Genomic DNA, 15,858 nt, shown 5'->3' with positions numbered 1-15,858 from the left:
AAATATCTGAACCCATTATAGGTATTAGACTTGTAAGGTCCCCATGTGTCTATATGAATGAGATCAAAAATATCTCTAGATTTAATGGTGCTAATAGGAAAAGGTTTCCTTGTCTGCCTAGCCTTAGGACAAACATCATAGATAAAATCAGAGTTTGAGTCACAATGAAGAAAATCTAAATATTTCATTGCTGAAAATGGGAGATGTCCCAACCTTACATGCCAAAGGTTAACATCAGGAATTGCATTAACATGAACATGACTAGAAAAAGACATAGACTCTGAAATGGAATTTCTTCCTTTTTGAATTGAAGATACATTACTACTGAATAGACTCTTAGACTTAAGACTACTAGGCTCCAATATGTAGAGTCCCTATCTAACTTCACCAAAAGCTTGTGGACTCTTCATTGGAAGGCCCTGCAACACACACCCAGTAGATGTGAATAAGACATCATATTTGAACTGAATGCAAAACCTATGTACTGACAATAGGTTGTATTTAAAATCTGGAACATGTAAGACATTGTTCAAGACATGACCTGGTAGGATAGAAACACTTCCTATATGAGTAACAATTACCTTGAAAGAATTAGGTAAATTGATGTTCAAAGGCACAGGAAGTTGAGTTAGAAATAAGAAAGAGTTGGAATCAAAACACATATGCTCTGAAGCACCTGAATCAATTATCCAGGTGTCAGAATTTAGAGTGGTAAACACTGAACCTGAGTATTTTAGAATAGTACCAGAAACTGCATTAGCATTGATTCCTAAATTTTCTGTTTGTGCCAACTTTGCCTGCTTATACATGTTCACCATCTCTGCAACATGTTCCTTGTTGAGTTGTTGCCCAAAATTGTTGCTGTTTTCAGTATTCTATCCTGTCTGATTCTCGTGATCTTCTGTGTTAAAACTACATTTGCCTTGATCTGATTTTGATAGTTCTTCTCATTGATAAACTCAAAATCATCTGGAAATCCAATGATTCTATAGCAATCTTCTTGAGTATACCCTGTTTTTTCACAATAAGTACAAGACACATTTGGATTGTACCTCTTCTTTGCCTTAAACTTCTGCTGTGGTTTAGTGAACTTCTGTCCTAAATTATTAAATTTTGTTCCCACTGTTGCTCCTTTTTGTGTTTGGTTCCTGTTTTTCTGAAAGTTTCTCCCTTGCCCTGTCACCATAAAAGCTACAAAATCAGCTAAAAGTTGGGCATTAGGTTGTTTCACATCTCCTATTGCCATAAATGATAATGAATCTGAGTTAAATGTGCGTTTGCATAAACTTCTCTTTGATTTTCATCTTGCAAGAGAAGAGAATAGGCAACATCTATGCTAGGCAAAGGATTCATCATGAGTATGTTTCCTCTTACTTGTGCATAGATGTCATTTAATCCCATTAGCAATTGAATCAACCTCTGATCTTCAAGTGACTTAGTTAATTTTGCTTTTCCTTCACAAGTACACACACATGAACAACATATGACAACATTTAAAGCATCCAATTCATCCCACAATCGTTTGAGTTTAGTGAAGTATCCTGCAATATCACTGTTTCCCTGCACTAATCCTTGAAGCTTCTTTTGCAGATGGTATAGCTTGGCTCCATTTGTTTTTCCAAATCTCTGCTCCAAGCTATCCCAAAGCTCCTTTGCAGTTTTGGAGTATATCACATTGTCTGCGATATCTTTAGAAAGGGCATTCAGAATCTAGGAAATCACCATGTCATTGACACAGCTCCATTGTTCATGATCTGGAGAACTCAGATCTGGATATTGCCATGCTCCATTGATAAACCCAAGTTTCTTCTTAGCTGATAGAGACAACAAAATGGATTTCCTCCATCCTGGATATCCCCTTCCATCAAACAAGTTGTTGACTAGAGTCATCCCAGGAGAATCAGAATTATTAAGATGATCGGGGTGATTGATATTATAACTCACAGCCTTTGCAACTTTGCTGGTATCTGCAGTTATGGTTGTGTCACCCATTTTTGTTTAGTGAAGATGAGTTGACGTTGAGGATGAGATGATGTAAATAATCTAGATAATTGAACTGTTAGATCGAGCTAGGTGTTCTGATACCATGAACGAATTTGAAGAGTGAATTCTAAAAATTTCTGTGTATTTCAGCACCTTCATGTACATGTATATATACACTTGCTAAGGAATAAAAGAATGAGCAGAAAGAGTAAAATCTGTACACTTATCCTATTCTAATTTGCCCACTAATAACTAAATTATTCTTCTAGTAACTAACTTATATTCCCTCACATGTCATTCACGTGATGGAAGCTTCTAGTACCACTATTATCAGATGGTCTCTATTTAATCAATCATGGATCAGCTTGCTTGATCCAAAGGCCTTGTATAACGACCCAACCGGTCGTTTCAACTTTAAGAACCCCGTTCCCTTAAATAAAACTCCCCAAATATATTTTTAATTATTTGTGACTTGCGAGGATGGTTGGTTCGGGATTTGGATGTGTTTGGGTTGAAATCGGAATACTTGGTTCCTTAAGTTAACCTTAAAAGCCCAAGTTTGACTTCGGTCAATATTTTGAAAAAATGACCTCGGAATCAGGATTTGACGGTTCCAATATGTTCGTATGATGATTTCGGACTTGGGCGTATGTTCAAATCAGATTTGGATAACCCGGGAGCGTTTTGGCGCTTAATAGTGAAAATCAACTTTTTGAAGGTTTAAAGTTCTTTAAAAATTGGTTTGGAGTAGGTTTTTGAGTAATTGAAATCCATTTGGAATTCCGAGTTTGGGAATAGTTCCGTATAGTGATTTAAGACTTGCACACAAATTTTCGTTCCGAGCAGTTTAAGTATATTTCGGCGCATTGGAAGTAAATTGAAGAACTTCAAATTCCTAAGTTTGAATCAATTTGGTTTAGGGTATGATTCTTAGATTTGATGTTGTTTTATGCGTTCCGAGAGTTCGAGCGAGTCCGTTTTATGATTTTAAACCTGTTGGTATGTTCGGGTGGGGCCCCAGGGGTCCCCGAGTGTTAACCGGACGAGGCTAAGGACCAATTTTGGGAAATTAAGCAAGGACTGAAGCTCCCAGCTACTGTCATAATCGCACCTGCGCATTGGAAAGCCGCAGGTGCGAGCCACCATTCGCAGGTGCGAACGAGAGAAACCTGCCCAGCCATCGCAGATGCGAAGCATTTGGCGCACCTGCGAACGCGCAGGTGCGATGGCCTTGTGCGCAGAAGCGGAATAATGCGCAGGTGCGAAGGGATGGGCGCACCTGCGCTTGCGCTGAAGCGAGCATTTCTTCCGCAGGTGCGAAACCAGAAAAAGAAGGAAAATGCGCACCTACGAGGAATTTCCGCAGGTGCGAAAGCCGCATGTGCGGTACTCCTTCCGCAGGTGCGAAAAACCTGTCTGGGCAGAACCTTAAAACGGACGAAAACTCAGTCCATTTCTTTCTATTTTTCATCTATTGTTGGGCGATTTCAGGGCTCTTTGTGAGGAGTTTCAACTATCAACTTGGAGGTAAGTTTATTCTACACTCTTTGAGTTAAATACATAGATTATAAGTAGATTATAACTAGTAAATTTTAGAAATCAAAGAGTTAGATGAAAAACCTAGATTTTTATAAAAATGAGATTTTGACCAAGAAAATAGTTATGGAATCGGGTAGAAATTATATATTCAAGTTTTTGAGATTATGGGTAACATTTTCATCCGAAAATTTCCAGAATCCGAGCACGTGGGCCCGGGGTAAATTATAAAAATTTTACCATTTTGTATAAGGTAATTTATTTAATAGATAAATTTCGAATCATTTAGTATATATTAAATATTTTGTATAATATTTGGATAGTTTCGTATTTTTCGGCGTCGAATCGAGAATTCAACGCGACGTGGTAATCGGAAAGTGGACTTTGAGAGGAGGTAAGTCTCTTGTCTGATCTTGTGAGGGGGAAATTACCTCATAGGGATTAAATTGAATAATTATTGATAATTGCGGGGGCTACGTACGCACGAGGTGACGAGAGTCCGTGCGTAGCTACTATTAATGCTAAAGTCCGGGTAGTTTAGGACTCAAAGTATGAACTACTTGTGAAAATTATATTCCTTGTTTAATTAATATTATTTGATATATATATATATATATATATATATATATATATATATATATATATATATATATATATATATATATATATATATATTGTGAATTTTTAGATCAAAATATTAAAGGATGGAAAATTTATATGTTTGATTTTCTGTTTAAATTAATTAATTGTTAAAAGAAATTATTCTTCCTCCCGAATTTACCTCATAATAAATATACTCTCCTTCCGGAGGTACATAAGAAAATGTCCTCCTTTCTTGTGGAGCGGGCCGAACGTCTCGGCAGGATAGATGCATCTATGGATCACGCCGCACGTCCCTCGGCAGTGTACACGACACTTTGGATCGGGCCGTACGTCCTCGACAGAATTCGTACTTAATAATAATAATTACACGATACTTTAATAATGTATTTCAGCTTGCGAAGCTAATTGATAAATTGGAAAATCCTTGAAATTTAATGAATTATTATTCTTGCTTGTTAAGGAATTAATTGTTATTCCTGTAAATGAGATTTAATTGATAAATTGAAAATTTATTGAAATTGAATTGCAGCTTGTAAAGCTATTTGATAAATTGGAAGTTTTATTGAAATTTCATGATTTAAAATAAATAAATTGGAAAAATTATTGCATTTGAAGGATTGTTATTATTTCTGCTAAATGAATAAAATTATTGTTAACTCTGTGAACTATGCTGATTTGAATAATTACAATTTATTCCAATTATTATTATTGACCCATAGTGAGTGTCAAAGTCGGCTATCTCATCTCTACCACTTCGAGATTAGGCTTGATACTTACTGGGTACACGTTATTTTCGTACTCATACTGCACTTGCTGCAGATTTTATTGTGCATGTACATATATGTATAGCGGCCTTGTGGGCGCAGAGGTGTGGTTAATAATTGTGGGGACATAGGTGAGCTGCATTCTATATTACGATCCACAGCTAATAGAGTCTCCTTCAGAGTTATTATATTTTTCTGTCTAATTTGTATTCTAGACAGTTGCTGTAGTTTATTTTTAATTCCCTAGTAAATGCTCATGCACTTGTGACACCGGGTTTTGGGAATGGTTGTGAATTGTTTAGAAATTTAGTTGCTAAAAATATTTATCATTTACTCTATGAGTTTTATCTTTACAATTTCATTGAAGAAATTTTTATTTCAAAAATACTAAAATGGGTAATTAAGTTAATTGATTATGGTTGGCTTGCCTGACAGTGCTGTCCGGCGCCATCACGGTCTTTAATTGGATTTTGGGTCATGACAACATGGTATTAGAGCACTAGGTTCACTTAGGTCTCACGAGTCATGAGCGAGTCTTGTGGATCGGTACGGAGACGTCTGTGCTTATCTTTGAGAGGCTACACGGCTGTTAGGAATACTTTCCTTTTTGATTCCTCATCGTGCGATTCGATGCCTTTGAGGCTGCTGCTTACATTTTCTTCCTATTCAATCTTATGCGAAGTGAAGCGCTTGTTATAAATTGGGGATCAAGGAAATTTTTAATGGTACTACAGTGTAGTACAGGATGCTTCTTCCAGTGTAACTAATTGGGCTATTGTCGTCGCCTTGCGAAAGGCCGCTCTATCGTTTTAGTTCAGTATCAATACTATGACGATTCATGCATTATTATGGCATAGTGTTTATGTAATGGTAGAATGCCTGTCTATGTGTCAGGGCAGTAAACGACTTGAAAGAAGTTTTTTCTCAGTACATGATTCAGAGGTTCCGTCTTTTAATTCCAGCGGAGAAAAGGCAATCGGACTATGAATGTTCAGGTTTGGGGTTGATAGAGTAACGAAGCTTGATATTTTCGAGTGTGGTAGAGTTCTCAATTTTGATGTGGTGTCATCGCCTTGTAAAATGCGTTAAGGTTCGCCAGTGTTATGGTTTTCTTCAACTCGCCTTCATGACGGGGTGTTAGGAATTTGTATAGGGGAAACAGTCGTTAGAGATCGCAGTGTGCAGTGATTCAGGATCGAAGCAGCATTTCTAGTGTTGATGTCTCAAGAAGGATGATCGTCAGAAAGGTTTAAAGTTGGTAACGAGCTATTGGTTCAAGTGCTATAGAGACAAATTTTGAGTTAAAACAACAACTGGGCAGTGAAGGATGAGGAAGGACATATGGTAGGTGCCTTGCAGCGGTTAGGATCCGAAAAGGCCAAGTGTAAGAAAACAGAAGCAGAGTAGTTGCTTAAAGGAGATGGTTGACCAAAGTGGGAAAGTGCCAAGGTAGCACATGGGTTACGTGGTAGGATGATTACACGTCTTGGGGAACGCTTGGAGTGATTTGGGATGTAGAATGGACAATGACTAGGTCTACGGACTTAAGTTGTAATATTAGCTGCTATATTGAGGAAGATTGGATACAACAGGAGGGAGTTGCTTGATATGAAGAAGGATACAACATGACTTTGGATTGGAAGGTATTGTCGCACCTCTAGTTGACGTCCATGAGGAGTGAACGGACTGGTGCAGCTAGTGAATGAGCCTGGACTCAGGATGATCTAGTGATTTCGTAGTATTTGCACCCAGTGCAGCAGTGTTGGAATATGTCGGCATGTAATTTCCACGGGTGGGTTATCTCTTGTGAGCAGGTTAGCGGTTGCATGGTATTGACGAAGCTTCCGGTAAGAAATTTAATATGTAAATGTGGCTAGTGGTTCGGAGTATTTATTAAAGGTTAATAGAAGGATTTCGAGAAAATTTGGTGAGTTGCGTATACAGGATCATGTCAACATTGAATAAAGAATCTTGGTGGATTCCAACAATTTTTAATTGTAGCTTCAAGCTAAGTGGGAGAGCCCCACCGTCTATGATTGGATTGCGTAGTGTCAACTTGTGCGGTTTCTGGTTATCGGTGTATTGGTGGGTCATTGCAACTAAGGAAAGAAAACATCAGTGGTAATTTGAGCAAAGTATTTGGGGAATGTGTGCCATATTTGGCCTTATCAATTCATATTCAGGTTTTGGAAGACTCAGAGTTTATGCTTCGTGTAGATGTAATGCACAGGAAAGTAAAATAGTCGGATGTTTCCTTGATAAAGTGTCCATGTGCTAGCAGGGCCTTAGAATTGATCATGTTTGGGAACAAGTCAAAGCAAGTGACTCTCAATAACGGTCCTAGTGGATTCAACAATTTAAAGTGTGGTATCTAAGGATCTCGAGTCTATAGTATGGTTGAGTATCGAGCTTTTGCAATAGATTATAAAACGGGGCTTGGAGTACTCTGCGTTATCTTCAAGTTGTGGTGTAGCAATAGAGAAACGGAAGAAAATAACTTGGGATTCATAAAAGAAGTATCAGAATGGGCGTACCGATTGAAGATGTGAAAGTGCGCACAATGAGGGATATGAGATAATTAGTGGGTTTTGAAATAGTGCGGTCTCGTGAAATAAGATCACTTGGGATGAGTGCGGATTTGAGTTTATGATGTAATGAATGGAGCTATTATTATTTCTAAGACAAGTTGAAAATAAATCGAGAAAAAACGGGTCGGCTAACAATGGTTGAATCGGCATGATGGTGGCAATGATCAGTTCCTTCAGCGCATTGAATTATGCATGTGATTTGTGGTAGTACGTGCGAGGCTTGACGATCGCCGTAATTGATTTTATTTGGAGGAATTCAAGTATTATGACATGTTATGTGTAGAGGGATCCCAGAAGAGTTATGGTGATTTAGACCACTACTTGAGGCCGGTATTTTTTACGGATATGGGAATTCAGTCACGTGTTGCAATGGTTCTCTGGAAATGAGTTAAGAAGATGGTTTCTATATGATGAAGTGTTTACCCTATTAGTGGTTCGGGAGTTATGATGGAATTCTTCTACTCCTGCGCATTGGTGTGGTTAAGTGCACTAAGTAGCATGGGATTCGAAAGTTGAGGATTTAAGATTTTGGTTCGGTGTTGACAAGGATGTCATGAGCTTTGATGAGCAGGAAAGGGATTTAGATGTTTAAAGTAAGATGGTATTGTTTTAGGCATCATCTAAGGTCGATGTCAGGTGTAAGAGACCTTCTGTATTGATTTGTGGATTCTTGATATGCTTTACAGCATTAGTGTAACCGGTAGCATAGATGTGCAGACTTGTTACCTGGTGTGGAAGGTCGTGGGAGCGTGTCTCACGAAAAGATTGTGTAAGAGTGACATGTAGTCACTTGATTGAGTAGAGATTGAAACCAAGTATGAAGATTGTGGTAACATCGCTGATTCGAGAATTTATGCCTGGAGGGCGCTCGGTTCATTTGGTTGTCGACTGTGGAAGTATCATTCCGGTTATGATGGCTATTCTTGTATGTTATGGGAAAAAGGGTTATTATGGATACTTGAAAGGTTATTAGCCTAGTACGATGCGATCAAAATCGACTTGAGGTCTGTGGATGTATTTGAATATGAATATGGGCTCTATATCAGGCCGGATGTGTTCATTTCAGCATAACCGCTCTCTATGGAGGAATATTCAGATGTTGGATGTCGTTTCGTCGTCGGTTATTTCATGTAATACAATATTATGCCGCGTGAGTTGCGAAACGGCTTGAAAATTTTCTTATGTGTTGAGGTTCCGCATAGCGATGGTGTTATGTGAGCAGGATGGCTCTCGAGATTCAGATCATATATCGCACCTTAGTTGTGCTTGAGTTTTGTAGCGTATGGCGTTGTCGGTCCTTCCAAGGATGGTATTATGCACTTAGCGTGCTTGTGTCCGATGTTCGAATATTTTGTAAATAATGAGCATTCTAGCTCGGTAAGTATTTTCTTGTAGATTTTTTTTTGTGCGGATCGGGTTGCACGTCGCAACAGTGTGATGTTGAGTACAGTTCCCTATATTCTATTTTGTGTGTTTTTGTGTCCCATTTTCTGAGGAAGGTATATGACACCTTTTCAGTTGTTTAATTAGTCACGTGGGTTGAGTAATCCTTTCCATAGTTTGTTTTCCTTATATATCGCAATTGAGTCCGTAGCTTATTAGCTCATTGTTGCGTCATATGAGACTTTTTGTCATGTCTGAGGTGGCTTATTGCCTGAGCAACTTATACTAAGTGAGACGAGGTTATTGGATCCGAGATCAGTACGATCTGATTATATGAAGTATAATAAAGAGAAAATACCATTATTTGGTCCATAATGAGGCAATGGTTCTTGTCAGATGGAGAAACTCAATAATTGTTGACTCAGCAGTTGGTTATGAATTTCTACACATTTCTTCCATCGTGGAAGCAGTTCAAGAGTTGGAACAGGAATTATAGGTATCATGAGGTGTGTTGTGAACATCGGATTGGTGGAAATTCGGCTATTGTTATCGGAGGATGATATTATGATCATGTGAATGTTGCGGTACATGGTCTAAATTCAACCAAGGTATGCAACCCTGTATTGGTGCATCGTGTAGTGATTGATACGACATTCATAGGTTGGAAACAAGCATGCTGGAGAATTCTGGATGTTAGAATTGGGCTCTAAGGCTTATTTGCCTAAATAAAGGGGAGAATTTTCAGATTGGCTCGAGTTAATGTGCTCAACTGGGTGTGGTAGCACAGGTAGGTGCACGAGGTGTTAAACAATAATTTTGGATAACTTCAGAACACTCCTTAGCACGTTCAAGGACGAACGTATATTTAAGTGGGAGAAAATGTAACGACCCAACCAGTGGTTTCAACTTTAAGAACCTCGTTCCCTTAAATAAAACTCCTCGAATGTGTTTTTAATGATTTATGACTTGCGGGGATGGTTGGTTCGGGTTTTGGATGTGTTTGGGTTGAAATCGGAACACTTGGTTTCTTAAGTTAACCTTAAAAGGCCAAGTTTGACTTCGGTCAACATTTTGAGAAAATGACCTCGGAATCGGGATTTGACAATTCCAGTAGGTTTGTATGATGATTTTGGACTTGGGCGTATATTCGAATTGGGTTTTGGATAACCCGGGAGCGTTTTGGAGCTTAATAGTGAAAATCAACTATTTGAAGGTTTAAAGTTCTTTAAAAATTGGTTTGGAGTAGGTTTTAGAGTAATTGAAGTTCGTTTGGAATTCCGAGTTTAGGAATAGTTCCGTATAGTGATTTAAGACTTACACGCAAATTTTCGTGTCATTCCGAGCAGTTTAAGTATATTTCGGTGCATTGGAAGTAAACTGAAGAACTTGAAATTCCTAAGTTTGAATCAATTTGGTTTAGGGTATGATTCTTAGATTTGATTTTGTTTTATGCGTTCCGAGAGTTCGAGCGAGTCTGTTTTATGATTTCAAACTTGTTGGTAGGTTCGGGCGAGTCCCCAGGGGTCCCGAGTGTTAACCGGACGAGGCTCGGACCAATTTGGGAAATTAAGCAAGGACTGAAGCTCCCAGCTACTGTCATAATCGCACCTGCGCATTGGACAGCCGCAGGTGCGAGCCACCAATCGCAGGTGCGAACAAGAGAAACCTGCCCAGCCATCGCAGATGCGAAGCATTTGGTGCACTTGCGAACGCGCAGGTGCAATGGCCTTGTGCGCAGAAGCGAAATAATGCGCAGGTGCGAAGGGATGGGCGCACCTGCGCTTGCGCCGAAGCGAGCATTTCTTCCGCAGGTGCGGAACCAGGAAAAGAAGGAAAATGCGCACATGTGAGGAATTTTCGCAGGTGCAAAAGCCGCATGTGCGGTACTCCTTCCACAGGTGCGAAAAACCTGTCTGGAAAGAACCTTAAAACGGACAAAAACTCAGTCCATTTCTTTCTATTTTTTATCCATTATTGGGCGATTTCAGAGCTCTTTGTGAGGAGTTTCAACTATCAACTTGGAGGTAAGTTAATTCTACACCCTTTGAGTTAAATACATAGATTATAAGTAGATTATAACTAGTAAATCTTAGAAATCAAAGAGTTAGATGAAAAACCTAGATTTTTATAAAAATGAGATTTTGACCACGAAAATAGTTATGGAATCGGGTAGAAATTATATATTCAAGTTCTCGAGATTATGAATAACGTTTTCATTCAAAAATTTCCAGAATCCGAGCACTTGGGCCCGGGGTGAATTTTAGGAATTTTACCATTTTGTATAAGGTAATTTATTTATTAGATAAATTTCGAATCATTTAGCATATATTAATTATTTTGTATAATATTTGGATAGTTTCGGATTTTTCGGCGTCGAATCGAGAATTCAACGTGACGTGGTAATCAGAAAGGGGACTTTGGGACGAGGTAAGTCTCTTGTCTAATCTTGTGAGGGGAAAATTACCCCATAAGGATTATATTGAATAATTATTGATAATTGCGGGGGCTACGTACGCACGAGGTGATGAGAGTCCGTGCGTAGGTACTATAAATTTACTCTCCTTCTGGAGGTACATAAGAAAATGTCCTCTTTTCTTGTGGAGCGGGCCGAACGCCTCGGCAGGATAGATGCATCTATGGATTGCGCCGCACGTCCCTCGGCAGTGTACACGGCACTCTGGATCGGGCCGCACATCCTCGACAGAAATCGTTCTTAATAATAATAATTACACGATACTTTAATAATGTATTTCAGCTTGCGAAACTATTGATAAATTGGAAAATCCTTGGAATTTAATGAATTATTATTCTTGCTTGTTAAGGAATTAATTGTTATTCTTATAAATGAGATTTAATTGATAAATTAAAAATTTATTGAAATTGAATTGCAGCTTGTAAAGCTATTTGATAAATTGGAAGATTTATTGAAATTGCATGATTTAAAATAAATAAATAGAAAAAATTGTTCCATTTGAAGGATTGTTATTATTTCTGTTAAATGAATAAAACTATTGTTGACTTTGTGAACTAGGGCTGGCAAGTGGGCCGGTCCAAACGGTCCCGGGCCCATCCCAAATTAAACGGACCTGTGCCTAAACGGGCTTTTTGTATGGACCGGCACGGGATCGGGACCGGGCCCGTTTGGTATCGGGCTAAACGGTCCCGATCCGCGGGCTAAACGGGCTAAGTAGGCTAAGTGGGCCCAACATATATATATATATATATATATAAATGGGCCCAACATATATTTTTTTTAAAAATAATTAAATAGATATTAGAGACAAAAGGATGTTAAAAAAATATCTAAGGCAATGCTTTGTAAATTTTATTATAGAATTGTGACCTAAATTTTATTTAACATCCTAAATTTTAATATTCAATATTTAATATCGAATATATATAGTATATAAGATGTATATATAGTATATAAGATGTATATATAGTATATCGATATAAGATATATATAGTATATATATTAAATGTATATATAGTATATATAAGCTATATTCGATAAGCTATATATACATCTTATATACTATATATAAGATGTATATATAGTATAGTATATATATTAAATGTATATATATATATATATAAGGTATATTCGATAAGCTATCTATGTCGAATATTTCATATCTATCTCATATATACCATGAAAGTACCTAGGCTCTGATACCATTTTAACAGGATCAAGTGGCGGGCGGTAATCCGCACAGCCTTCTCAACTAAGCTAAAACAGAAATCACCGTTTGACCGGGAACTGGAATTGTTTCGCACCTCTGCTGACTTTTATATGTCCACCGAGGTTTCCACCAGTTAAATATTTCTATCTTAACATACTTGAGAATTCTTAATCTAGCTAATTCAGTACCCTTATATTTAAAGACTGGCGGTAATTCGCACAATCAGTAAGGATATAAGAATTGAAATATACTTGAATTTTATATCTGGTTTAATGAGTGTATGGAAGGTTAAAACCTTTACTCAAGTAAGGGGTCTGTCATAATATAATACATACTTTTATTGAGCCCATGTGTCTAGCAGTTCTAACCGTGAAAGAAGATGCCCTTTTTAACTCCTTAATCGGGCTGAGGTTCACGGCTGGCTAGACGAAGCCACTAAGGCAAAGCCAATAAGAGCAGTGTTATATTAGACTGTACCAACCATCTTGACACCAAATCAAAACTCTATATATAAAGTTCATTTATATTTAAATAGATGTCGTCTCTTTCATGGTTTATATAGGAGAGAAGTTAGATACTCAACATAGATATGAAGTCTCTTAGCCAGACATTGTCACGGCCAGAGAGGAGAGACTAGAAGAGAAACTAACTAAGAAAGAAATCAGTACCTTTTGGCCGGGATGCAAGGCCTGAAGATGAAGAACTGAAAACTTTATTTACTTGTTCTTCTTGTTACAATCAACAAACTACAAACTCTTAATTACACTTTGAAGAGAGAGAGAGAGAATTTTAGAGAGAGGGTCTCGCTTCGCTTCCCTTTTTTTCTGAACGAATGAAACGTATAAATAGAAAAGAAAAGAATCTATGAACAGTAAAAAGTGGGTCCCATGGGTCCCTGTTACAGTATTTTTACTATACAAAATAGTATTTCTATTGAACAGTGTATCTACTATTGATGAACAGTGTATCTACTGTTTGAGTGGGGTCCGGCGGCTTTACTGTGTTGTGGGTCCGGCGGCTTCACTGTTGTTTGTGGGGTCCAGCTGTTTCACTGTGCTGGTTTCTTGTCTGATTCTTTTATTTTGTGGAGGAATTCTTCCGCATTCTGCAAATCTTCATCAGATAGTATTTTCTCTGATTCAAAGGATTGAGAATCTTCAGCGATATCATCGTTGCTGGTTTCGTTCTGCATAGAAGTGTCTGATTTTTCATAATGATTAATGGAACGAAGTAAATTTCTTCTGACTTCTTCCAAGTAGTTGCTAATCATTTCTTCTTTATCTCCTTCCTAAAAGGAGATCTTTCTGGCAATATGCCGTACTGAGCTGTCATCAATCACCTCTTTCTGAAGTTTGCTAGAATATTCTTGGATTTTCGTTTTGATGGAATCCAAGAGTTCTTGACCATACAATGTCTTTGTTTTGGGATCCTTTTTCATTAGTTTATCCCAAAAGTTATTGTAAAAAGTCCTGTATAAGCACGGGACTTGTTCTTCGGTGAATCCGACTTCTGGAGTCCATTTATGAATCCAGGGAATAGAAAATTCCATAAAGAAATAAATTTGGTCAATTTTTTCTGGGTAACAGATATGATCTGTATGATATAAATTGTTTATAAAAGGGGAAATTTTTATCCATTCTTTGTATAACATGAGAAATGGATCAGATAAATTTTTTACTGTCGGACCGTGGTATGACCACCAGTTTAGAAACTAATTAGGAATAGCTTCTGTAAATATCTTTGCACATACTTTAATAAACCAAGTATGTTTGTGTCGATCATTATTGTAGTATAACACTTTATCAAATGCCTGGATATAATCCCAATAGGTGAAATTCATTCGAGATTTGTTAAGGCTTATCTGCCTTTCTTTCATTGTGGATATACCCCAGTCTTCAACAGATATAATGTGTTTAATTATAATCTTCGAGAAGTTATAAACGTTCTCATCTGTTCTATAACCAGAAAAGTGTTGAAATTCTGCACTGCCAGTATTGGTGAGTATTGTTTCATAATAAGAGCGGGTTTTATATGACTCACCCGGATAATATAATTCATTTATCAAATACCTTTGGAATATCTTCCACGGCTCTTCTTTTCTCTGAATATCAGAATTTTCTAAAAGAAATATCATTTCTTTTTTTGACACTTTCTCATATGACTTGATATCATCATTGTCATCTTTTGTAATGGAAGCAAAAGTATCACTTTGCTTAGCAGAAGTATCTTTCTGTTTTTGAGCAGTCAGATATGCCTGCAAATCTGCATATAACGGATTATCTTCTGGAATATCTTCCAGATGGACGGATGGTCCGATCGATGATTATTCTCTGAGAGATATCCTCTCATTGGTTAAACTCTTTCTTCCCATTTGTATAACCGGGGAGTTTGATGTGGATCCGTATGACGATCCTGAAGGTGATGATCTTCCTTTGGACTGTGGGGATGATCTTCCCCAACCTCTACCTCTTCCCCTAACCCAGGAGGGTTCCATCCTGTAAATATTCACGAGATAAGAAATCTGGTAGAGAATTATCAATTCCCTTTTTATATTGTATTTCAAAATCAAAAGGGGCTAATTGAGCTTGCCATCTTGCAAATATCATTTTCGAGGCATCATGTTTAAAGTCTTTGTTAAACATATATTTAACAAATTGTGCGTCAGTTTTTATCAAAAACCTTTGATTGTATAAATAGTCTTGAAATTTTAAAACACATTTTACTATGGTTAACATTTCATGTGCCACAGTGGCGTATTTTCTCTGGGCTTCAGACCATTTACCAGAGTAGAATCTAATCAGATATTCATTCTTATTATTGGGATTTATCTGTTTCAAAATCCCTCCGTAACCAATATTAAACGCATCTGTCTCGATAATCTTTTGCCATGCAGGATTAGCAAGGGTCAAGCAAGGTAAAGATTTAACGCGTTGCTTAATATTTTTAACCAAAGCAGTATAACTATCAGTCCAATAGTTTTTATAATCCTTTTTTAGCCTATCATATAAGGGGGTTAAATCACGCGACAAATCTTTATAAAAAGGTGATATATAATTTAAACTTCCCAAAAATCTTTGTAACTGGGTTCTATCAGTAATAACATCGGGAAATTTTGAAGCAAAATCGATCGATCTTTGAATAGGAGTAATCTTTCCTTGACAAATATAATGTCATAAAAATCGAATGTTAGTTTGGAATAAACTCATTTTTTGTTTTGAGATAACAAAACCATTTTGTATAACAATTCTTTTAAAAATATCTAAATGCTTAATATGCATTTCAAGTATTTTGAAAAATACCAAAATGTCATCGATATAA

General features: G+C 37.3%; 1 protein-coding gene across 1 annotated transcript; it reads right to left on the bottom strand.

Moving 5' to 3' along the window:
* Positions 1 to 811: 811 nt before the first annotated feature.
* On the bottom strand, positions 812 to 1,992 carry LOC138901781 (uncharacterized). Its single transcript, XM_070189572.1, has 3 exons — positions 1,723 to 1,992; positions 1,375 to 1,650; positions 812 to 1,291 (listed from the first exon to the last, which is right to left on the bottom strand). Exons 1-3 carry the CDS (start codon positions 1,990 to 1,992, stop codon positions 812 to 814), a joined length of 1,026 nt encoding a protein of 341 aa, XP_070045673.1.
* Positions 1,993 to 15,858: the final 13,866 nt, after the last annotated feature.

This window comes from Nicotiana tomentosiformis, chromosome 11 (genome assembly GCF_000390325.3).
Source record: "Nicotiana tomentosiformis chromosome 11, ASM39032v3, whole genome shotgun sequence".
Classification (NCBI taxonomy): Eukaryota; Viridiplantae; Streptophyta; class Magnoliopsida; order Solanales; family Solanaceae; genus Nicotiana; species Nicotiana tomentosiformis.
This window is presented reverse-complemented; position numbering and strand designations above follow the sequence as displayed.